Source organism: Schistocerca americana, chromosome 3 (genome assembly GCF_021461395.2).
Source record: "Schistocerca americana isolate TAMUIC-IGC-003095 chromosome 3, iqSchAmer2.1, whole genome shotgun sequence".
NCBI lineage: Eukaryota > Metazoa > Arthropoda > Insecta > Orthoptera > Acrididae > Schistocerca > Schistocerca americana.
The window spans coordinates 381,642,166-381,668,214 of record NC_060121.1 but is presented as its reverse complement, the minus strand read 5'-3'; the positions used below and the strand labels follow the sequence as shown (position 1 = coordinate 381,668,214).

Here is a 26,049-nt window from a genome sequence, read left to right as displayed (position 1 = left end):
TCTGCGGGGATGTGTACGGACGAATAGGCATGCAACTGTCCAGCAACTAACCGCACTGATGAACTGTGGGACTACCAATAGTCCCTCCTCAAAGACCGATCAGCGAATGTTGCCGTATGGGGGCCTCCGCGGCGGAGACAAGGGCTGTAATTTGTCTGCCAATATCACAACTAGACGTCCACTGAATGGCTGTAGATGGTCGTTTCAGATGAATCTTGTTTTGTGGTCCGTCGGACAAATGTCCGTTGGCGAGTACGGTGTGAAACGTCTGAAAGCAAACACCATGTAACAATCGTCGGAAGGATCCAGATCGGAGGGCGTTCCTTGGGTGATTTCGTCATTCTGAAAGGCACAATGGATTAATGTGAGTACAAATCTATTCCTGGGACCATGTCCGCCACTGCTTGCAGTTTGTTGTTCCTCAGTACAATGGCATCTATCAGCAAGAGAATGCACCTTGTCACACAGCTCGGGTGTGGGTGCGTGGTTCAAAGAGCACCACGTTGAGATTGCCGTACTCACCCGGCCACAAAATTCTCCGGATTTAAACCCAATCGAGAATCTGCATGCCTACGCATCCATTCGAGAACCTCATTGGCTCTCTTCCCGCACATCTCGTAGAGGTCCGAGCTGCAAAAGGTTGTTATTGAGGCCTTTGACAGTTGATCACATTAATGTAACTGGACATTGTATAAAGCTCTCATGTAGCTTACCGATAATCATATGCCAGCCTCAGACGTAGAATTTCATAATAACGTTGTCTGTTACTGAACTATTACGGATGCTGCATAATTTCATCCTAACGAGAAGAGCAATGAACTTCTAATTAACTTTCCACACCTGCGACTTTTATTGGTGTACTCATTTTTAATTATCAGACACGTCATTACTTTCAGTAGGGTGCAAAGTGGTAATAGTTGTTTTTTTATTAGTTTACCAGTTTAGTTTTTGACATCATACTCAAGAAACAAAGTTATTTGATGCAAGAGCGAGCCAAGTCCATTTTTTCTAATTCAATAAATTTCAATAAATCTTGGGTTTGTTATGTAATAAGCCGTTATGATGTGCTGGTGGCCTAAATAAAGATCGGGAAAAGGTAAGACCGATTAATAACGTTTTACAGTTTCCAGGCAGTTTTTTAGCCAACGGCTGTGCCTTAATAGTAAGAGCGGTTTCCGTCAGATCACCGAAGTTAAGCGCTGTCTCTCTTGGCTTGCACTTGGATGGGTGACCGTCTGGGCCTGTCGATCGCTGTTGGTAAGAGCAGTGAGACCAATTGAGACCAATTGAGGAGCCGCTTGATTGATAAGTAGCGGCCCCGGTCACGAAAACTGACAACAGCTGGGACAGCGGTGAGCTGACCACATGCCCGTCCATATCTGCAACCAGTAAATCCTATCGGTTGAGGATGAGTCTGCGATCGGTCGGTACCGACGGGCCTTCCGAGGACTGTCCGGACGGAGTTAATTAGACAGTTTTTTCTACTTTACCCGAAAATATGTAAATGTGACTTATCTGATTATTGCACCAATTACGGTGGCATGATGAGTAAGAGCGGCCTGTTTGTTACGTTGCAGGTTCGAGCTCCGGGGCGAGCAGCAGCCTGCAGCGGCAGCTCGCCGACTACGGGCTGGTGAGTGACCCACTGACACGCCAGCGCAGCCACTTCGCAGGTACTCGCCGCGTTTCCGGAGCACCGCCGTTATGTCAACACGCCGCATCTCCCGCCGGCAGCTGCGCAGCTACCCAACGGCATACTGTTTCAGATATTTCTTTCCGTTGTACGGGCATATCCCCGCAACATCAAACAAAACTTGTGAATGGATTGAAGATTTTTTGGTAGAGAGGACGCAGCACTTTATCTTACGGAAAGTCATTGACAGATGTAGAAGTAACTTCAGGGGTATCTCAGGGAAGTGTGTTGGGGCCTTTGATGTTCGTGTCGTATGTTTCTGATCTGGAAGACAATGTTAATGCTAACCTCAAACTCCCTGCAGTAATGTACATATCTACCAGGGTTGCCTAGAACGAAGTGCAAAACTTTTTTCCTCAGCAACAAGAATACATTATTTGAAGGTTCCGGAGTGCCGCGCAAATTTTCGATTTCCTCCGACAGATAGTGTAGCTCCAGCATTGTTTCAAAATGGCGCCAAAACGTTGCACTTACAAGCAGCGTGTCGTCAGTGAATTTCTCAGTACGGAGAAAGAAACTGTTCGAAGCTTTCAGAAACGTTTGTGTGCAGTTTATGGAGCATCTGCAATCGACAGAAGTACGGTTAGTCGCTGGGCAAAGAGGGTAAGGCCATTACGAGAAGACTGTTCGGCCGAGCTCCAAGTTTTGCAGAGTTCAGGGACGCCGTCCAAAGCTGTCACACCTGACAAGATGTAGCTTTCTGGTTCGCTCATTCGCGAGTGCCGACACACAACAACTCGGCAGCTGGCACTGAAACTATCAATCACCAAAGGAAGTGTGGATGCAATCAGTATCCCAGGTGATTGTTATGGTTCAAATGGCTCTGAGCACTACGGGACTTAACATCTGTGGTCATCAGTCCCCTAGAACTTAGAACTACTTAAACCTAACTAACCTAAGGACATCACACACATCCATGCCCGAGGCAGGATTCGAACCTGCGACCGTAGTGGTCACGCGGTTCTAGACTGAAGCACCTAGAACCGCACGGCCACACCGGCCGGCCGGTGATTGTTAAATTCGACGTAATAGCTATTGGCTTTATGCAAGTTTGAGGACTTCGGAAGACAGGGTTGGACAGTGTTACGCGACCCATCCTACTGCTCTGACTTCCACTTGTTTGAACCACTAAAGTGTAACATTCGCCGAGACGTTTTGAGGATGACGGAGAGATGATTCGCACGGTGAAGAAATAGCTTCGTGACCATAACAAGGACTGGTACCGATAGAGCATACACGCCTTATATCTCGCTGGACGACGGCCACTGAACGGCAAGGAGATTACGTGGAAAAATAGGGTATGAAGAAGAAACGTCATTCTATCTTGTGTGTCCGTTCCATTGCGTTCAATAAACAATAGCTGAAGAAACAAAATGCGGTGCGTTACTTTCTGGGCGACCTTCGATCTGTACAAATATCAGATATTGGTAACATTTCAAAATGGTGCAAAGACTCTGCAGCTTGCTTCAAATGTTCAGAAATGAGAAAGTGTGCACTTCACAAAACGCAGAACAGTAGTATCCTTTGAGTTTAATATCAACGACTCGCTGTTGCAATCAGTCAGCTCATGCAAATACTGTGTCTGTGTAACAATTTATGGGAGTATGAAGTAGAATAATCAAATAAGCTCAGTCGTATGTAAAGCAGGTGGTAGACTTGGATTCAGCGGCAGGATACTGGAAAAATTTAGTTTATGCAAAGGGGGATGACTTACAAACCACCCTGCATCGCATTTCTGAATATTGCTCAGAAGTGTGAGATTCATATCAAATAGGACTAACAGGAGGTACTGAACGCATACAAAGAAGGACAGAACGAAAGGTCACAAGTTCGTTCGATTCAAGGGAGGACATCGCAGAAATTCTGGAAAATTTAATTGATAGAAGGTTGAAGATGGACTCCAATAATACCTTTAAAACCAACTTATGAAGTTCCAAGAACAAGCGTTGGGCGCAGATTCTGGAGATATACCGGGTGTTTATAACTAAACCGACGGTGTTAAGAGTACTGTAGTGCAGACTGTATACATCGCAAGGCGCTGAAACATCGCAGATATGTTCATTAATCGGTGTGCTCATTGAGTATGCTGAAAAAATAATAATTCCACTTTCTGAGTATGCTGAGAAAATAATAATTCCACTTTCTGCCATCAGGTGAAAATATGGCGTTGTAAGCAGTCATAATGTGGTGTGTGTGTGTGTGTGTGTGTGTGCGTGTGTGTCTGCGTGAGTGTGTGTGCAGAAAAAGGGGAAGAACGATCAAACACATGATAACGGTGTTATGTCACGTTCATTAGGATGCAACATGTGCTTAATATGGCCTCCAGTCTCAGGAACGTGCTACATCTGTAACACGGTACGGTCGACAGTTGCTCGCAACGTATCCGGTGTAATCGTAGCGGTGTGTCGTCGTATGCCGACCTTCAATCAGGAAGAGACTGTCTATATCCCTGAGAGACACGATCTCTCAGATATCCTCACAACCAGAAGTCATATGGATTTAGGTCGGGGCGTCTGGAAGGCCACACATCTTGAAACTGGCTAGAGATGATACAGTCGTTACCGAAGATTTATAGAAACAAATCTGTCACCTGTCAAGCGATATGTAGTATCGTCTCATCTTCCATGAAAATAGTTGTGCGGACACAATTACGTTCTCGCAAAATTTGAATCACATATTCCTAAACGAGGTTCTCATAACATGCAAATTTCATTGTACACCTAACAGGCCCGAGAATTGTCATCTCGTTGAAGAAAAACGGACCGAGAATGAAGGAGCTTGCGAAATCACACGATACAGTCACATATTGAATGTTCCTGCACAACATGTGACGGAGTAGAGCCCCGTGTGAAATAGTTATGTGCATTCACGGAACAGTACAGAATAAAATGTGCCAAGTCCGTCCAAAGAAAATTCCCCGGTGTGGTCACATGTCATCCATTTCCAAGCACGCTAGAGATCGAAAGGGAAAGTCACGGCGTTGTAGCCTTGGGGCTTCGTTTGGTGCTCATTCTAAATCTTGTACGGATACCAATGTAAAATGCACCGCAAATTCTTTTGAGCTGTTGACCAGGAGAGAGACTATTCCAATGACACAGATCGAGCACTGGCTGCAGAGTTTGAGGTATGTGCTGCACGGTCGCCTGCAGCTGCAACTTCAACAAAAATTCCTTGATTATATTCTTTAGCCCATTTATGACAGGGGGCATCTTCGCAGCTACTTCTGTCGGTGATATTCTCCCAATGCAGCGCTGCTATTGCTGCCGTTCTGATAAACAGCTTAACCAGCAATGCACGGTTATTCTTCTCAAAAGCCACTGCGTTCAGTACGGAAAACTATAACCTTCTTAACCCCCTTACACCAACAGTCACTTCCCAAAAGAAATCAACACATGTCGCCAAACATCAAACAGCACTGGCGTCAAAACAGAACACATTTCATATTCTCACTGTTTTCAGCTCCCCGTTTTCATCTGATTGCAGAAATTGGAACTACCGTTTTCTTATACCACACGATTAATGAACGTAGCTAAGGCGTTTCAACGTCCTGCGATGTATACTACAGCCCGCACTGCAGCACTCGGAACACCGTCAGATTAATTATAACCATCCGATATTTCACCTCCCTACGAACTTCTTCCGAAGGGACCACGAAAACAAGACTAGGCTAACTACAGCCCACACAGAGAGATTTAGGCTGCTATTCGTTTTCGATGGCTGTTTCCACACTGTGTTCTGAGGATTACTCAGTGGTTCGTAGTGATGGACCTACGAAAAATCAGCGTTTACTATGCAACTGAAAAGATCTTCTCCTTGCTGTTCAGAACGCCGCAAATGTTCTTTCGTCATTTTCAAACGTTCATGTTTGTCAATCAACTTAGCGATTATTTAGAGATTCAAGGGCGACTGAAAATGCTTAACCGTAGCTAATGTTCAACTCGTGTGCAATATCACCATTTCTGTCATGACGATAATCACACATCATTCTCTCAACCGTTTTAATGTTCCTCTCCGTTTTCTAAGTGCCTACACGAACACTTTTCGTCGCACTTCTGAAGTATTATACCCTTGTACATAATTCGTTCAGCAAAACAACTATCACTCTACTGCGGCTGCATTCTGCGAATAATTTCAGGGGACAGTAAACGAATTATTTTCTCCATTTCTCTTTTGAAGCATACAGGTAACGTGGTACTTACAATGAAATGCTCTCAAATCACTAATAATAGTGCTGTTAACTGAAAAAACATAACTATCGAACGAGAGCATAATTGAAATTAAGACATATCATTGTTGAGCCAGAGCTGTCAACTTAAGGAGCAGAAAAAAATAACTTTACTTACTGACTTGCTCTCGTACACATTGTAGGTTCAGAACAAAAACACATAATTGTAATTCTTGCACTAACACAAGGGTTCCAGGAGGAAACAGTGGTACACGCAGTTCTAGACGAAATTACATGGGCACTTGTTCTGTTCTCAATGTATTTCAGTGTAAAGCTTTTTGTATATGTGAGGAATGGGGATCAGTGCAACATATAGGTAAACTGACAGATTTCCCTACACACCTTATGTTTAGAATTGGAAAAAGCAACTTCAGTGCATATTTGGCAAAGCTTTCCACTTTACGCGAAATACTGTCCCCTACTAACATATAATCCAAACACGTTTTATTGAACTTAATTGCGTTTTTGCTGCAACATAAGCACTTGCAGAAAAATATAATGTTTGCGTTTGGTGGATAAGTGGAAGTTGTCACGTTATTTTACTGTTTTCTTGTACTCTACACTAATTCGTCAAAACAACACGTTTTCTTGTGTGTAAGTCTGTGTTTGGCTGCTATTTTATTGTATGAAGTGAAAATAAACATCTCACACACTTGAGATGTAGCACATAGGAAACATCTAAAACAAAACAACCGCTGAAGATGTCACAATGGTGCTGAAACACGATAAGGTACCAACATACCACCGTACAGTGAAAAAATACTTGTCCTTTATGCAAGGATGAATCCTTTTCCCAATATTAAATCATAAACACGGAAACAGAGCTCTCTTCGTCTCACAGTAATAAACTTTAATAGATTCTGCAAGTCCTGTGTGGAGACGATACGCATTTAATTTCAGTTACTGTTGACATTCTGCTTTAACTTCCAATAAAATCATTTAAAATAAACCACTTGGCACATGAGCTTCGTGCTTCCATCAACCCCACAAATAACAGTCTAGCGGAGGAAAGTCGAGTGATCTTGGTTGACGCTCAACAACACCGCCGCAATAGACCCGACGCGGAGAATTTGTGTATACGTTACAGCCACTGTTGGTGGATTACCCTCCACATCTTCACCAATAAATTCTGTACAAACTAAAACGGGTACCCATAATAACTAAGCCAAGGAATGATTGGTGACGATACCAAACCACATGTTAATTAGGAATCGACGCTGAAAATTAATGTTCACAGTAGCCTACGTAGGAATTTTCACTCGTCAGTGTGGAAGGGTACCTACTTTGGCTGATTCTTTTCCACAGCCTTCGTTGCATCAGTTCATAATTAACAATAACGAGTTTATAAATTTACAAAGCGGCATTGTCTCCCCCCTTAGAGTCCTGTTTATCTGGAAGTAGCAGACAGGCAAGCTATGCTTTATACTGTGCCCCACATTAGTGTGTTGCAAACCCGGTTGTGTAGAAATTCTGCTGCGGCTTGTCGGGCTGCTACGAATTGCTCGAACTATGTTGTCATGTTGTTGGGCTTGACGATCTGAAACAGTACAGAGACAGAAAACACACACATTTACAAAATGTAAGCTCATCAGTCAAAATATTAGTCACTCTCTTAAAAGGACACAGTGTTTGGTATGGAGCGTTGTAGATAGGTAGATCTCGTACCAGGCGATAATGTGATCTTCCACCGCTAACGATAAGTCGTGGTAGTGAAGCGATGTGTATAGAATCAGAGCATTGAGATGGCTCAACGTGGACACGAGTTAGAATGGCAGGAAACAGCTATCGTATTTAGATGCGCCCATCACCATTTCGTGAAGAAGGTTGTCCTATTTGTTCGTGTCTACAAGGAATTTCGGAAATTTGTGGTCAGGTCTTATGGAACCAAACTGCTGAGGTCATCGGCCCCTAAGCCTACACACTGCTTAATCTAACTTAAACTAACTTACGCTGTGCACAACGCACACACCCATGCCCGACGGAGGACTCGAACCTCCGACGTGGGGAGCCGCACGGACCGTGACTAGACGCCCCAGACCGCACGGCTACGCAGCACGGCCCTACAAGGAATGTTGTACCAGTCGCATCCATGTTAACTAACAGAGACCGGAAACGTGTATCATTCCTTGAAAACGACAGTCGAAAGGAATCGCAGCTGTCAGTAAATACAGGCCCTTCTCTACCACTTCCCGAGCGAACGCAAAAAGCCTACTGCAGTGGAGAAGAGGCCATTGCCCACAGCGCCAGTCAAGTTGCACTTCTTGTATGGGCCAAACAACACGGAAACTGGACAATACTGACTAGAGGAGGAATGTAGTGCGGTCCGAGGAGTCGCGATCTTAGCTCTGTTCAAATGATCCAAGACGTCGAATGCACCAACCGTCCCATCAAACGTCTAACACACATTGTTTGGAGGGTGTAGTTCAGGCCGGACGTGGTTCTGTAATGTTACCAGGATGTTTTTCGTACCATATCTCGAACACATTAACTCAATTTACTGTAAACAAAAAAATGGCTCTGAGCACTATGGGACTCAACATCTGTGGTCATAAGTCCCCTAGAACTTAGAACTACTTAAACCTAACTAACCTAAGGACATCACACACATCCATGTCCGAGGCAAGATTCGAACCTGCGACCGTAGCAGTCTACTGTAAACAGGAACCAGTTTGTTTATTTCAACACACTTGGTGCCCAAGTGTTGCCCTTTCCTCTACATCTTAATGATGAGTATGTTGTGGACACCTCCGTCTTCCAAGATGCCAACAACCATGTTTCAGAGCCATACGCTTGTGTTCCTGGTCTGAAGAACATTCAGGTACTCTTTCACACATCAATTGGCTCGCTAAATCAATCACACTTAATCTCATAGAAAACAGGGGGGACCACTTGGAACAGCGGGCGAAACGTAGCAATCAACATTCTCCACTTTGGCAGCTATACACTATCTGAATTCAATGAGTGGCATCAGCTGTGTGGGCTCTCTTCATCGCCGAATGGTGCCCATTTTTGTTTTCCCTGTGTGCTTCTCGAGACCTTGGCACACACAATTCTACGCTGAATTCTTGTATAAGGAAATTGTCGTTGAAATTGTCAAACAGAAGCCCTAGATTTCCAATGACATGACCTTAGGCATCTACCATTCCACCATCACATGGGTGGGTAAATAGTGACGACATCAGAGGGCCGAATACGAATTGCATTAATAAGTTCTACCCCTGTGCACAGGTGATACCGAAACTCTGCCAAAGTGATATGCACAATCAAATGGCCAGGCCGGTGAAAACCTTGTTTTTTAAATATCTCGTACCCTGTAGAAATTGCAGCATTATTTTACATGATGTTCGTGGTTCAGCATTAGTGGAACGCTATTCCCTTCTAAAGCACGCGGCACTTTATATAATGGATTTTCTAAGAAAAATGAGTGGCAGTTACTGTCGTTGAAAGCTGTACTACACAGTAAAAAGCTATACAAAGCTCTGAAATCATAGATATATCAAGAGGTCTTTGAGGTTAATGCACAATGTAATGTAACGGTAATGCTTGCACTACTAAGATGGGGGACATCTCACACTTGAGCATTAAATTAAAATTAATGGATACTCAGCAAAGGTGAGCAGGAGGAGGAGATATGTGTTTAACGTCCTGTCGACATTAAGGCCATTCGAGACGGAGCACAAGCTCGGATTGTGTTAAGGATAGGGAAGGAAATCGACCGTGCCACTTAAAAGGAACCACCCTGGCATTTTCCTGAAGTGGTGTAGGGAAATCACGGAAAACCTAAATCAAGATGACCGGACGCGGTTGAAAAATGGTTCAAATGGCTCTGAGCACTATGGGACTCAACTGCTGAGGTCATTAGCCCCCTAGAACTTAGAACTAGTTAAACCTAACTAACCTAAGGACATCACAAACACCCATGCCCGAGGCAGGATTCGAACCTGCGACCGTAGCGGTCTCGCGGTTCCAGACTGCAGCGCCTTTAACCGCACGGCCACTTCGGCCGGCTGCCGGACGCGGGTCTGAACCGTCGTCCTCCCTAATGCGAGTCCACTGCGCCCCCCTCTCGGTTTGGTATTCTCACCAATTGCATAAGATGACATTCTCAGCCATAAAATTACTTCTTTTCGACGAGAAAGGGCATCCAGTTTACATCTACTAACTAACCTTCATTTAACAGATAACGTACATATCGATCCAGCTGGTTCCCACATAAACTTTCACATATCCATTTCTCGCGACTTTTTACCCAGTCTTCAGGAAGGTAATGATACGCTGTCAGTAGGATGATATGAGTACAGAGCGTTCAAGTTAGAGGGTATTAGCACGCATTCCAATTTATGGTTGTTCGCGTGAGCTGCAGAACGTAAGCGCTGTACTTTTGATGTTTTAAAACAACTGCAATAGTAATGAGATAAAATAGCTTTCAATTAAAAGTACAACAATAAAATAAAAATGATTAAAATTACAATACCGATAAATGTGGTTGATCAACATTATACGCACAAAACATGCTCCCCAACACAGCAAACTATTGACGACTGTGGAAAATATAGTTCTACTAATCTGTCGTGCAACTTTTCTTCTGGATTAGATCTGTAATCATATAGCACCCTTCGTTGTTCCAGCAACATACGATAAATAGCCCCAGTGTTTCCGCATATTTGCCGGCCGCGGTGGCCGAGCGGTTCTAGGCACTTCAGTCCGCGCGACTGCTACGGTCGCAGGTCGAATCCTGCCTCGGGCATGGATGTGTGATGTCCTAAGGTTAGTTAGGTTTAAGTAGTTCTAAGTTATAGGGGACTGGTGACCTCAGATGTTAAGTGCCATAGTGCTCAGAGTCATTTGAACCATTTTTTCCGCATATTTCATGTAGAATCGAAGAATCGAACAGGCATCCTATTAAGTCCAATGTCCCTTTTTTTTTCTTGCAACTTAATCTAATTTTCAGATCCATGTTCACATATTTTCATACCTCGTGGGATCATTTGTGCGACGGTCGAAAATTGGTTTGCATCGGTGAAGCAGTTCCGAAACAGAATTTATTATTTCAGAATTCATTAGAATCTGCCTCTCAGTTTCTTTGTTTTCCTAGTAATTTTCTAAAATTGTTGCTGTACTGTAGTGGTTGTTTCCCATTACACACTATCTTCCAAGGCACTTGTCCAGTATGTGGTCTACAACACGGCAGAATTTATGCCAAAGATCATCTGCATTCTCCAGAGGTAAGTGTTATTTGCTGTCTGCTCAATTAGTTATTATTTTCGTAACACTTATTAAGCAGATTTCTGGCTTTCTCAGCCTTTGCTCCAGCACCTCTGATTACAACGATAATGCAAGATTAATGGATATAAGTGCAGATATTTCTAGTGAACAATATTTCATCAGTATTTACGTCATTTACAGACTGATAATTATAGCTATTTGGAGTACAGTCAATCAGGGCAACTTTTTACTGGTCGGGGTATCTTCGTACCACTTATCACTTTGATTTCGGTTGCTGCACCAGCTAATGGCATTATTTCGTACTGAAAGCAACTTTTATTAACTCTGTGGTTTCTAGTTGGTAATTCAATTGTCTTTCCAACTTCCTATAATTGCGCTGACTGTGAAGAGAGCCTTTGGCGACAGTGATTTAAGTCAAACAGCGCCAGTTCAACAGGTGTTTTTTCTTTATTTTATATTTTTTGAGATTGGTCTAAAGAGATTCTGAATCACAGTGTAACTTTACACCAGCACTAAAATTTAAATTTTACTCTGATAGAGCTAAGTTAGCATTCATTTTCACTTTTCCAAGCATTCAGTAACTATAGATGTAAAATGGTACAATGTCTTTTGTGATCTGTAATTTATTTTATGTCCAGTATTTTTTTAAAAAATGGTAAAAAGTGGTACAAAGTTACCCAATTGACTTTAGTATGTTTTTAAGTTGGTTAGTATCTCCAAGTACATGTAGCAAGAGCAAGCCATTAATCCTTATTTTACCCTGACTGGCAGGTCACATGTTGAAGCGTGGAAAGCCAAGCGGTTAGTCTATATTGACAGGCACAGTCCACTTAATGGTGCAGTTGCGACCATGCAGAAAACATCAGGCACTGAAGTTTGTGATGTGTTTGTAAGACGACTGTTTGATGCAGAGAAAAACCACCAACACACTGAGGTGTGCATATCTTAAGGTACCACACATAAAAATATCTGCAATTATACTCGTTTTAATACACGCTGCGTCCACTGAATCGAGGGGTTTGGGCTTATTTATTTCCAACAATTTATCGTGGACGTATTGTCTTACAAACCTCGCGAGATTTAAAAAAATTCTCGATTATTCTTTAGTCTCAGTTGTTCACTTTTAGTTGTATGACATATTTTGATCTCTTTGGATCATCTTCAGATCTAAAACAAAGAAAAATTATACGCGGAAGTGCCAAGGAAAATGGTATATGCATGCGTATTCAAATACAGAGACATAAACAGGCAGATCTCTTTGGATCATCTTCAGATCTAAAACAAAGAAAAATTATACACGGAGGAACCAAGGAAAATGGTATAGGCATGCGTATTCAAATACAGAGACATGTAAACAGGCAGAATACGGCGCTGCGGTCGGCAACGCCTATATAAGACAACAAGTGTCTGGCGCAGTTGTTAGATCGGTTACCGATGCTACAATGACAGGTTATCAAGATTTAATTGAGTTTGAACGTGGTGTTATAGCCGGCGTGCGAGCGATGGGATGGGACACACCTCTGAGGTAGCGATGACGTGGGGATTTTCTCGTACGACCGTTTGACGAGTGTACCGTGAATACCAGGAATCAGGAAAAACATCAAAGCACCGACATTGCTGCGGACGGAAAAAGATCCTGCAAGAACGTGACCAACGACGACTTAAGAGAATCTTTCATGGTGACAGAAGTGCAGCCCTTCCGCAGATTGCTGCAAATCTTAATGCTGGGACATCAACATGTCAGCGTGCGAACCATTCAAGGTACATCATTGAGATGGGCTTTTGGAGCCTAAGGCCCACTCGTGTAGCCTTAATGACTTCAAGACACAAAGCTTTACGCCTCGCCTGGGCCCATCAAAACCAACATTGGACTGTTGATGACTGGAAACCCGTTGCTGGTCAGACGAGTCTCGTTTCAAATGGTATCGAGCGGATGGACTTGTACTGGTATGCAGACATCATAAATCCGTGGACCCTGCATGTCAGCAAGGGACTGTTCAAGCTGCTGGAGGCTCTATAATGGTGGGGGGCGTGTGCAGTTGGAGTGGTATGGGACTCCTGATACGCCTAGATACGACTCAGACAGGTTTGATCACCTGCATACATCCAAGTCCATCGTGCATTTCGACGGACAAAGGCAATTCCAGCAGAACAATGCGGTACTCCACATGTCCAGAATTTCTACAGAGTGGCTCCAGGAACACTCTTCTAAGTTTAAACACTTCCGCTGGCCACCAAACTTCCCAGACATGAACATTATTGAGCATATCTGGGATGCCTTGCAACGTGATGTTTAGATGAGATCTCCAACCTCTCGTACTCTTATGGAGTTATGGACAGCCCTGCAGGATTCATGGTGTCAGTTCCCTGCAGCAACGCTTTAGACATTTGTCGAGTCTATGCCACGTCGTGATGCGGCACTTCTGCGTGCTCGGTTGGGCCCTACACGATACTAGGCACGTGTACCATTTTGTTTGGCTCTTCAGTATATATGTACAGTTCAATATTTTAGAATAAGTAGAAAAAATTGTATCTAAATGTAGAATTAATTTAAGTGCGTGAGCAACACGTCTGAGTCAGAAGCTCATATCAGAGTACTGTGTTTTGCAACTGCGGTCAATGTCTTAAACTGGCATCTGGTGTAGGTAGATGAGAGAGGAAGAGGAAAAGGAGGAAAGAGGGGTAAATACGTAGCGAGGATGACTGGTAGAGGGAAAAGGAAGCAGGCATGGGTGTTTCAAGCAGTAGGGACGTCATGAGTTTAACGAGAGAGGGTACTACGCTGAATTTTAAAAATCATAATTAGATAAATAATCTCGTTAAAATATTAATAGTGTAGGACAATGGATGTGTGAGTTGTAAACGGCATAAAATAGCAAAATTATAAAGTGGAGAGAGAGGGAGTGATGCTGCACAAAAAAGGCAGGGAGGGGAGTGGAAGTGAAGTTGTAGGAATGTTGTGGGTTTAACAAGATACTAAAACTGCAAAAAGTCATTTATGTAAATTGTTTCCATTAAAACATCAAAACCGTTGACCAGTGGACATTTAAATTATAAAAAGCATTAAACAGTAAGCTACAAAAGTCGAAATAAAATTACGAAAACTGAATTGCTGTTTCAAATAGTAAAAGCATGAAACACTGAAAGCACAAAACCATAACGGCCTTGCTCTAATATAATTAAAAGGACACGACAGACTTCCTTCCCCAAACCAAGATGGTTCAAATGGCTCTGAGCACTATGGGACTTAACATCTATGGTCATCAGTCCCCTAGAACTTAGAACTACTTAAACCTAACTAACCTAAGGACATCACACAACACCCAGCCATCACGAGGCAGAGAAAATCCCTGACCCCGCCGGGAATCGAACCCGGGAACCCGGGCGTGGGAAGCGAGAACGCTACCGCACGACCACGAGATGCGGGCAAACCAAGATTTATCTCTATCTGTTACTACCTCGTCGCCGACGGGAATTGACCCCTAATATATCTTCCTTTTCTAAGAGATCTGAAGTCGACGAAGGGTAGTTCAGCAAGGCGGAATTCATTATAGTGGTGTGTCCACAGCAGACTTTGTACCAGTTGTTTTATGTTTCTGGGACGTTGCTCCTACCGCGGCTGGAGCACACGTGGTCCGGTTGTGCAGGTCGCGCCGAGCCCGGCGTCGTCAGAAGTAGGCGTCGTCCTGCGGCCATTGTTCGCTGCTGAATTCATTACGGCGGAATTAATGTCTGGGAAACCGCAGCCGGCAACAGACCGCACAATTACGAGGTGAGGCGTGCCGTTCGTTACGCAGTCACGCGACGCGGAGCCCGGGAGCACGACCGGAAGGAGACTCCCATTAGGCGACGCCCACAGCTCACGGCCACTCGCAGCTAATCATCTCTCTTACCAACATTCACCATATCGATCGGGCGAAGAGGTGTGCTGCTTGAACGCTGCGTGATGGCTGACTTAAGGTCTCCAATATCAATGTTATTTCACGGAGGACAATAATTTGCTACGGAAGTTCTGCTGCAACAGGACAGAATTAAGCTCACAGACGTACCCACGAAATACAGCCTCTCAAAAGACACGTAAGTAATACTGTCTTCAGCTTGAGACCTGGAGAGAACACCGCAGTGCTTTTAATAGGCACATGGTTGTATTGAAGGTGGTATGGCCAGACCTACCTCTGACATCTGAACTGAATTACGCAGGCAGTTGCAGCTAAACCTACACTTTAACTTCGACCCGGAAACGCGATGCAACGTGGCAGGTCTCACCTTAATTATTAGTTCCAAGGGGTGAAGGAAGCGATAAGTGACGCTAAAAATCCTAGAATCAGTTGAGGGTTAATTGTGGAACTTTGCACACTGACGGAAAAAAATTGCAGCACCAGGAAGGAGTTATGCGACATAAACTAAAGTTTTAAGCCTGTTTCTACATCTTAAAGATGGTGTCTACACAAATTTCGTGCCACTCGCATACGAGTTGCAGTAGCAGCGCCACTATGAGGCTGCAAATCAGATTTGCTTTGAATACATGCTGTAACGGTCGTGACTGTTAGTTAGCTTTGAGACTGGAGGTGGTGATGGTTCAAATGGCTCTGAGCATTATGGGACTTAACAAAATGGGTCAAATGGCTCTGAGCACTATGAGACTTAACATCTGACGTCATCAGTCACCTAGAACTTAGAACTACTTAAACTAACCTAAGGACATCACACACATCCATGCCCGAGGCAGGATTCGAACCTGCCACCGTAGCGGTCGCGCGGTTCCAGACTGAAGCGCCTAGAACCGCTCGGCGACAGCGACCAGCCAGGAGGTGGTGAGTTGCTGTTAGTCCAGAATACCTTTAAGGCTACAAAGACGCCATTATCAACACCTCACTGAGTTTGTACGAGGTCGAGTAATAGGACTACGAGAAGCTGTATGTTCCTTCTGCGATATTGCGGAAAGACTTGCCAGAAAAGTAGACACTGTACATGACTGCTGGCAGCGATGGTCACTAGAATGTACTGGCACAAGAGGACCGGGCTCGGGACAGTCACGTGGCTATACCGAGAGGGAACATCATCGTGTTTGGTGTTTGGCATATGGCTCTGTTGCATCGTAGCTGCATCTGCTGCAGCGATTAGAACAGCAATTGGCACCACCGTGACCCAATGAACTCTTACGAATCAGTTACTTCAAGGACGGCTCCGAGCCGGGCACCCTATAGCATGCATTTCACTGACCCCAAACCACCGCCATTTGCAAGTTCAGTGGTGTCAAGCGAGAGCCCATTGGAGTGCAAGCTGCAATATTTTCTATTTTTTGATGAAAGCTGGTTTTGCCTCGGTGCCAGTGATGGCCGTATGTTGGTTAGAAGGAGGCCGGTTGAGCTCCTGCAACCAACCTGTCTGCATGCTAGGGTGCTAGACGCAGTGGACCTACACATGGAGTTATGGTGTGGGGTGTGGTTTCGTATGACAGCAGGAGCACTCTCGTTGCTATCCCACGTGCTCTGACTGCAAATCTGTACGACAATTAGGTTGTTCGAGCTCTTATGCTACCATTCATGAACATCATTCCAGTGGGTGATTTCCAACAAAATAACGCTCGCCCACGGAACGATGTTTTAACGCAACATGCTTTACATAGTATCGCCATGTTGTCTTGACCAGCTAGGTCATCAGATCTGTCTCCAGTCGAGTACATACGGAACATCATCGGACAAGTGCAGCGTCATACCCAAACAGTATTAACCGCCCGTGTACTGACCAAGTGCAACAGACATGAAACTTCATTCCACAAACTGACATCGGCAGCGGTACAATACAATGCATGTGTGATTGCATGCATGTGTTCAAAATTCTGGCGATTACACCGGTTATTAATGCTTCAGAATTTCGCGTTTATAATGGCTTATCTCGTGCTTACATTAAACTCTGATCTTGCCATCTTAATCACTTAAATGTGTTACCTAGACAAATGCATTCCATACATTTCATTACTCTACATTAATTATATTTTGGTGCTGTTGTTTCCTTCCATCAGAGCCTTTTACTCTGTCATTTAACCTCCGACCTTGACCCCGTCTAAATGAGAAGATTATGACAGTACGCTACCTTTTGCGAGAGTAATCAACTTGCAAACGCCTTATGGTGTTTCGTGGAGAGTACTTCGTTTACCACTCTTACTCCTCTCCTACCTTCTTCCCCCCTCCCGATTGTTGATAGCCTTCCATCTGCGCTCATATCTCTCCAGTTTCATCTACATGGTGTTTCTGCAAAATAGCTACAGAAAAGATATTTACTGGTTGACTCATCTAGTAACTTAAGCTCTCAGTATTTTAATGGTAATCCACAACATGATGTATAACGCCGCTCTCGTACCATCTGCCGCTTGAGTTGCAGACCATTTCAGCAACATTTTTGCGTTTATCAAGCGAAACAGAGACGAAACGCGCATCTCTTCTTTGGGTTCTTTGCACTTTTTCTATCAATCCTATCTCGTACGAATCCCAGACTGACGAACAATAGAGAAGTATTCATAGGGCGAGGGTTTTGTAAGGTACCTCATTTGTAGGTGGACTACACTTCCTGCGGATTCTTCCAGTGACTCTGTCTGGCATTTGTCTTCCCTGCGACTTTTTATCGTGTCACTCCCCTTTAAGTCACTCGTTATGCATTACTCCCGGGTTATTAATGAGGTGGCTGCTTTTACTGATTGTTCTGCAGTAGTGTGATCATACAATAATGGTCCTTTTCGCCTGTTTATGAGCAATACGTTATATTTACGAGTATTTATGTGGGGAGTCAATCCCAGCGAACAATTTTGATCTTTACAGGTCTCCCTGCATTACGCTACAAATTTTCTACCGTTCCGACTTTTTGCATACAACAGGATTACTCATGAGCAGCGTCAAGGAGCTTCTGACGCTAAACACTAGGTCATCTATATACAAAGGGCTCCCACAAATGATCAATTAGATTTTAAAGTTCTATTCGTTCGCAACTATTAGATGCGCCAATATGCTTGATGCATGAGTAGGAGCGCAAACTCAGCGAGTTTGCACTGTGCTCACCATTTGGCGTCACGGGTGCAATGCTTTGACAGTATGGCGACAAGGCCAGAAAAGAGTTTGTGTCTTGGAATATGCGGGATGTTTATCTTTTAGAACAGTGCAGCGTGCATTTAGAAGGAGTTATGGAAAAGAACCGACATGTAAATTGAGCATTGTTCAAATGGTTCAAATGGCTCTGAGCACTATGCGACTTAACTTCTGAGGTCATCAGACGCCTAGAACTTAGAACTAATTAAACCTAACCAACCTAAGGACATCACACACATCCATGCCCGAGGCAGGATTCGAACCTGTGACCGTAGTGGTCGCTTGGTTCCAGACTGTAGCGCCTAGAACCGCACGGTCACTCCGGCCGGCTTTGAGCATTGTGCGTTGGTATCGACAAACTAGGGACGCTGGTTGTGTCTGTAAGCAGAAAAGTACCGGTCGACTAAGTGTTCGAGATGCAACTGTGGAGAGAGTGAGGGAAGGTTTCGTACAGAACTCAAAAAAATAAAAGGATCGTGCAAACCATGAAGTTGGAATACTGCAGCATACTGTTTAAAATATTTTGCAACTGCGGTTTAATTTTAGAGCGGAAAGTTGCAGCTCGTGCAACAATTAAAGCAAGAAGATAATGGGCGGCGCCTTCAATTTGCATCACAATGCAGAAAGCACTTGAGGACGAGCATTTTGCCTCCAAGCTATATTCAGCGACAAAACAACCTTCCATTTGCCTTGAGCGGTTAATAGCCACAATGTGAGTGTGGGAGCACTGAAAATCCGCAAGAAACTGTAGCGCATAAACGAGATTCGCAGAAGGTTAATGTTTTCTGTGCAGTGCCACGGACGAAGCTGCATTGACCGTTTATATTCTGCGAGAAGACTGTGAAGAGTACCTCTTACCTTGGTGTGTGCAGTTGTGGTCGTTTCCGCAATTGACTGCTGAGTTCGAGAATTTCATCTTCTAACAAGACGGGGCACCCTCTCATTAGAGAATCGACTTCATTGCTACCTAAACGATAAACTTCCGCATTGTTGAACTGGGCGCTGTGGTGAATACGATGTGGCTCCATTCCCTTGTTCCCGCAGGTCGCCTGACCTAATGCCTTGTGACTTTTCGTTTGAGGGTGTAAAGACCGGATTTACGTACCCCCACTGCAAATAACACTGGGACAACTCAGAGAATGCATCAGTGCTGGTGCGATGGCCAGTGAAAGGATATTTCTATATAAAGTGAGGAACGAACTTGACTACGGCTTGGACGTGTGTCGTGGGACCGGAGGAGCACTTATAGAACATTTGTAGAGTGCAAAATGCAAACTTCGGAAAATCACAGATGTATTCATGCATGAATCATATTTGCATATGCGATACTTTGGAAAATTTATGGCTTTAAAAACTAATGAACCACTTCTAATATATCTGTATAGGGAAAACTAATGGTTCCATAACACTTCCTCGGCGTACGCCCGAAATTACTTTCATGTCTGAAGATTTTTCCAAAGAACGTCATATTTTTTTCCGTTATTGTGAAATCTTCAGAAGGAAGGAAAAACTAGTTTCAAATTGATCGTTTCCATAGTCACATTTTCAAGTTAAATGTAACTGTAGCAAATAATCAGTATTAACCCACTAAGAGTTGCATGACGCCCCAACAAAATATGTCTGCCCCCATAAAAAGTGCCATATTTATCTTCTACGAATTTGTTTACATTTTAGTTAAAGATCTTAATTATTTTCGTAATATAATATAATATTATGCAATAGGTTCGACTTAATTTCCACAGCACAGAAGATGATTGCAATTGAAGTATGAACATAAGTTATTCTTGAAATAAGAAATGCAGTTGCCGACCTCTGTATGCGAAATGAAATTGTTTAATACATTGCAACATGAAGCGTTCATGATACCTAATGGCTATATTGCTCAATGATGTAACTAAAACTGGTAATAGCTTAATGTACTGTGACCTCCATACCATATGATCTCAGTAATGTAAAATTCTCCTTTCAAATCGGAGGTATAACGAATACTGCATTAATAAAACAAAGTTTAAAAGTGTGGTTTTCGTACCCTATACAGAGGCTTTCACCTTAGTCATTTAAGTTTTTAATCAACACTGTGAGAATAATCTTCACCTCTCATTAGCAAACTGCGTTCTCAATCGACTTCTTTTATCTCTTGTTGTTGGTAACTGTTCATTTGTTCCACAAATTATTTGCGCGATTTCAGGCGGAATCATGAGAAACGATTTGGAGCACTGAATGTGTGTGCTTGATTCGTTTGTGTGTGTGGCGGCATACTGGCCACTTACAGAAACTACATATCACAGGAGCTTAAATTTAATGAACATGAGGATATTAATCTTTCTGGCTACTCATTTTACAAGTGGAGCACAAATGTAACAACAAAGTAAATACGAGGGTTGGAACTTTGATAGTGGTAACTATTTATTTACAGCACGTACAAAATAGATACGTGTTTCAAAGTTTTACTGACCTTCGAGGCAGTCACCAGCATTGTGTACAACCCGACGAATCTGTAGCAGTTCTGAAGCGAATGCCGTGAAGTGTTTCCTTCAGTTTAGAAATCGAGTTGAACTCACAAGGAATTAAGTCATGGGAGTGCAGTAGGTGGTATAGCACTTAGCAGCCCCATCAGTCAAAGTAATCAGTAACAGTAACATTGTCCTGCAAAATGATGGTCAGGTCCTGCGCAAAGTGTCATCACTTCTGTCTCTATGCTGTTCATTTTTGGAACACAACGTACGACCAGCTTAGATACAGAAGTGATGACACTTTCTGCAGGACCTGACCATCAGTTTGCAGGACAATGCTCAAGCACGTACAGTGCAAGCTGTTACTGATTTGTTTGACTGATGGGGCTGCTAAGTGCTATTCCACCTACTGCACTCACCCTACTTAAGCCGTCGCAAGTTCAACTCGATTTCTAAACTGAAGGAAACACTTCACGGCATTCACTTCAGAACTGCTACAAATTCGTCGGGCAATAGACCGCGCCACTCGAATTGTCCACACACCTGGCACTGCTAAAAGTATCCTACGACTTCCACGTCGCTGGCGACGGGTTATACTCAATGCTGCTGACTATTTTGAAGGTCAGTAAAACTTTGAAACACGTATCTATTTTGTACGAGCTGTAAATAAATAGTTGACACTATTAAAATTCCAACCCTCGTATCGTTGTCCACGAATGATATATAAAAAACAGTGTTTAGTTAAATATTCTTCTACCGAATACAAGGAGTCGCTCAGATATAATGATCTGATTATATTTTAACACTGATTTGCTACCTTTGACATTTTATATTTCGGGAGGAAATGATCAAAGATTTGTGTGGCAGCATATTGATTCTCTTTTTGGGCCATTAGCAGTGGGAGACGGAAGGTAATTTTTTCTTTTCGTATTATAGCTATTCTTCTCAAGTTAAGAGAGATAATGACATATATAAAGGGACAATAAGACTAACTCTCTGAGCAGACGCCTCCAGTAATGAATATGGATAAATACATGTAATTATCATTGCTCACTTTTGCGCAACCAATACTTCGTACCTAATTTATGAGTTATCTCAGAAAGATACGCCGTAAGATGCTAAGGAGTAGAATAGAGCAAAATGTATTAAGATGTTGATCTCGTTCTGCCTAAAACTAGAAGTTGAACGGAAAACTAAAATTACCGAACTGAGCTGTTTGAGAAGCTGTTCAATTTTTCGTCATTATGTACAGTCAGGAATTGGGGCATTTTACACTGACACCCGTTCATTCAATACATTAATTGTAGTTGTTGTTTCCTTTGTTACACAAACATAAATGTACCATGTTCTACTGAAATTAAGGAAGACCAGTCTGCAGGGAACAATTATCTTTGAAAACCATTATTAATAATTTCTTCTTTTACTGTCTTTAAGCCGATTGATTATATTCATTATAACACTTGCGTCATTTTCAAGAGTACCTACATTCCTTCACTTGTTGTAAGTAGGTCTTTCCCAAATACAGGGTGTTTCAATGTCAACAGCAGAAACTCATACGGATGAAAGTATGGTATAATAGAATAAAAAAGTGTTCCAGAAAACATAGATCCGCAAACTAGTCGTTTGTGAAATAACTGTGAATGTGTTGTTACGAACCGGCACCGGCTTTAGTATGAAATGTTTTCCTAGTTAGTATAAATATACAGGGTGTCCCAGCTATCTTGTCCACCCAAAACATCTCTGGAACAATAACAGCTATTGGAAAACGACTTTACTGGTATCAATGTAGGGCTGGGGCCCATGAATGTACATATTTGGAAACATTCTAAAACGAAAGCACATGTGTTTTTAACACAAACTTATGTTTTTTTAAATGGACCTCCTATATTTTTTCTTCAGAAATTCATAGTATGACAAAGCACATACACAATGGCGTTGATTGCATCGCAATATTCCCATTACATCCCGAGATATTGAGACGCGAAGTTGACGCTTGAAACACCCGACATGCGCTGCTAGCCCACTTCCTGAGGCTCAGGCGTGAACCCCATGCTGCCCGTAATCGCGATGTGATTGACAAGTAAGTGTCCCTCTTGATAAGTATGGAGGTGTGATTACAGATGTCAATCACATCGCGATTACGGGCAGCATGGGGTTCACGCCTGAGCCTCAGGACGTGCGCTAGCAGCGCATGTCGGGTGTTTCAAGCGTCAACTTCGCGTCTCAATATCTCGGGATGTAATGGGAATATTGCGATGCAATCAACGCCATTGTGTATGTGCTTTGTCATACCATGGATTGCTGAAGAAAAAATATAGGAGGTCCATTTAAAAAACACATATGCTTTCGTTTTAGAATGTTTCCAAATATGTACATTCATGGGCCCCAGCCCTACATTGATACCGGTGAAATTCGTTTTCCAATAGCTGTTATTGTTCCAGAGATATTTTGGGTGGACAAGATAGCTGGGACACCCTGTATTTCAAATATATTAAGTCACAGTTTAATTGAGGTCAAATTTCACACACAGCATACCGTAACAAGAAATAAAATACTGCTTCTGAGCGTTACATGCTATAATTACTGCATTTCTTCTCGCAACTGTGTTGTTCTCGTATTTCGATGCGAAACTGCGGTCGTCTCTGCAGTGAACCACAAATTCTTTCAAATACCCCCTTATCTTCTCGTAAATCTTGACAAGACTATAGAACTTTCTGGCAGAATGCCTCAACTGTATCGACAGGTGTGTGGTACACTTCACATTAGAGGTGGCCCCAGACAGTAAAATCCTAATCAGTGCTCGTCAAACTGCGCTCCACGGGTCTCATGCTGCCCGAATCAAGTATTTGTGCGGTCCGTGGTTCTCAGCTGTACTTTATAACAACATGCATCCAGCAACTAACAGCCGAATCCAAACGCGTCAACTAACATTAAAGGCTTCTTAACAGTGTAGTTTTCCTGCTTAGTAACAAGCAGGACGCTATATATTTTAAGACGTGAGATTCATTTTAATTGGCACTGCGGGGAGGGGGGGGGGGCTGGTTGGGTTGGGTTGGGTTGTTTGAGGGAAGAGACCAAACAGCGAGGTCATTGGCTTCATCGGATTAGGGAAGGACAGGGAAAGAAGTCGGCCGTGCCCTTTCAAAGGAGCCATCCCGGCATTTGCCTGGAGCGATTTAGGGAAATCACGGAAAACCTAAATCAGGATGGCCGGACGCGGGATTGAGCCATCGTCCTCCTGAATGCGAGTCCAGTGTGCTAACCACTGCGTCACCTCGGTCGGTGATACTGGTGAATTAAGCTATGGGCACAATGCGATGAGTAAAAGAAATATGACATTCAAAACATTTAGTAAACATTTGTGATTGCATCTCATATTGCTTAACGCATTAAAATGTAAGTGCAATTACTCCTATTAGTCAATTAATCATCTGCTCACACAGGCAACGTAACACCGCTTCATCACACAGTTACAGTGCCACAACTTTGGGGTCACTGAGGGTAGGAGCAATCTGGAACATAGAACAGCCAACATGAAGAGTGCTGATGAACGTCGCATGGCGGTCAGTGGACAGCTTATTGCGTCATTACTACAACTAGGCTATTAGGGGCTCGTAACATACTAAGTCATGTAGGTTACCAATTAACAATAAGATCTGCATATATGCGGCCCAAGGTGCTGCTGCGGAATGTCAGTATTGGCTCTTGAGCAAAGGAGGTCGACGACCACTGATCCATATAATTGAGGTCAGAACATCTTGGTGGTTAAGGTACAGGCACTGTTCGACCAATCCATCTTGTACCAAAACTACTGCCCAGATAACTGACGTGCTGCTACGGCTGAGTGCTGTATCTGTCCTGTAAGCATGATCTGATTGCATTTCCACTTATTGGCAGTGTTCAGTTCTGTATCCAACACCACGTAGGTTACCGTTTCGTCTGCGCAACGAGTAAGGCAAAAAGGTGTTTACAACGACTGAAATCAGTGGCGGCTCATAACACACATTCGCAGTTACCTCGGAAACAACTCATTTGCTGACAAATGTTTGCTAGGACGTTTTCGTTTTTGCTACTTTACAGAACTTCAGAAAGTATGACCTGATTTCAGAACTCCATATTTATTGATAAAAACGTACTAAAAACATGGGATACATAGCAAGATACAACATCATAAAGTTTTAGCTATGCTATTACAAATGCTCTATGCATCCAACAGCAGCAGCAGCACAGGCAACATCTAGACGATAGATAAATTCGCCATAAACTTTACACAGTGTATCTGCTTTTATGGAAGTTATGGTGGATGTTATTCTGTTCTTCACTTCTTCTGTGTCACGAGGTAAAGGGGATACGAGCACACATTCCTTCACATATCCACACAAGAAAAAATCCTGTGGGGCCAAGAATGCATGGCAGTGTCTCGGAGCCCTGTGAACACTATCCAGAGTTGAGGCAGTGTCATTGACGGACGTTGTTGTTTCAGTGTGTTGGAACTCCACCCTGTTGAAAAATTAAGTGATGGGAGTCCTCCTTAAGTTGTTGAAGCCAACTCTGCAGTTCATTCAGGTCACTGTGTTTTCCTCAATAAATAAGAGACCTTACACCTTTTCAGGAGAAATGGCGCAAAAAGCGTTCACTTTCGCTGAGTCTCTTTCGTGCTCAATAACGTCATGAGGATTCATGAGTACCCACATGCGCACATTATGTCGATTTATTTTGCTACTAACATTAAATGTTACTTCATCACTGAAAATTAACTGTGGTAAAAAGGTATCGTCTTCCATGTCCTCTAGCACACCACTGCTGAAGTCAACCCGTTTCCTTTTACCACCAACCAGAAGATCTGGCACTAATTGTATTCTGTCTGGTTTATAGATGTGGTGCTACAGAAGAATGCTGAAGATTGGATCGGTAGACCACATAGCTAATGAGGAAGTATTGAATAGAATTGGAGAGAAGAGAAATTTGTGGCACAACTTGAGTAGAAGAAGGGATCGGTTGGTAGGACATGTTCTGAGGCATCAAGGGATCACCAATTTAGTATTGGAGGGCAGCGTGGAGGGTAAAAATCGTAGAGGGAGACCAAGAGATGAGTACACTTAACAGATTCAGAAGGATGCAGGTTGCAGAAGTACTGGGAGATGAAGAAGCTTGCACAAGACAGAGTAGCATGGAGAGCTGCATCAAACCAGTCTCTGGACTGAAGACCACAACAAAAACAACAACAACAACATTGTTTATAGACCAAATGACGCATTATCACCCGCCAGACTGTCGTATGAGCCATTGCCAGTTCTCTGCTTCCACTACGAGTAGACTTTCGCGGAAACGTTCGACGAATCTTTTCCGTCATGACATCAAAAGTGCGAG

General features: G+C 43.2%; 1 protein-coding gene across 1 annotated transcript in view; it reads left to right on the top strand.

Annotated features, from left to right (window-relative positions):
* LOC124606099 (heparan sulfate 2-O-sulfotransferase pipe) overlaps positions 1–26,049 on the top strand; it is a 275,172-nt gene that overhangs the window by 178,875 nt on the left and 70,248 nt on the right. Inside the window, exon 3 of the mRNA XM_047138065.1 lies at positions 1,578–1,633. Coding sequence (XP_046994021.1) covers positions 1,578–1,633 — 56 coding nt within the window. The remainder of the gene's footprint in view (positions 1–1,577; positions 1,634–26,049) is intronic.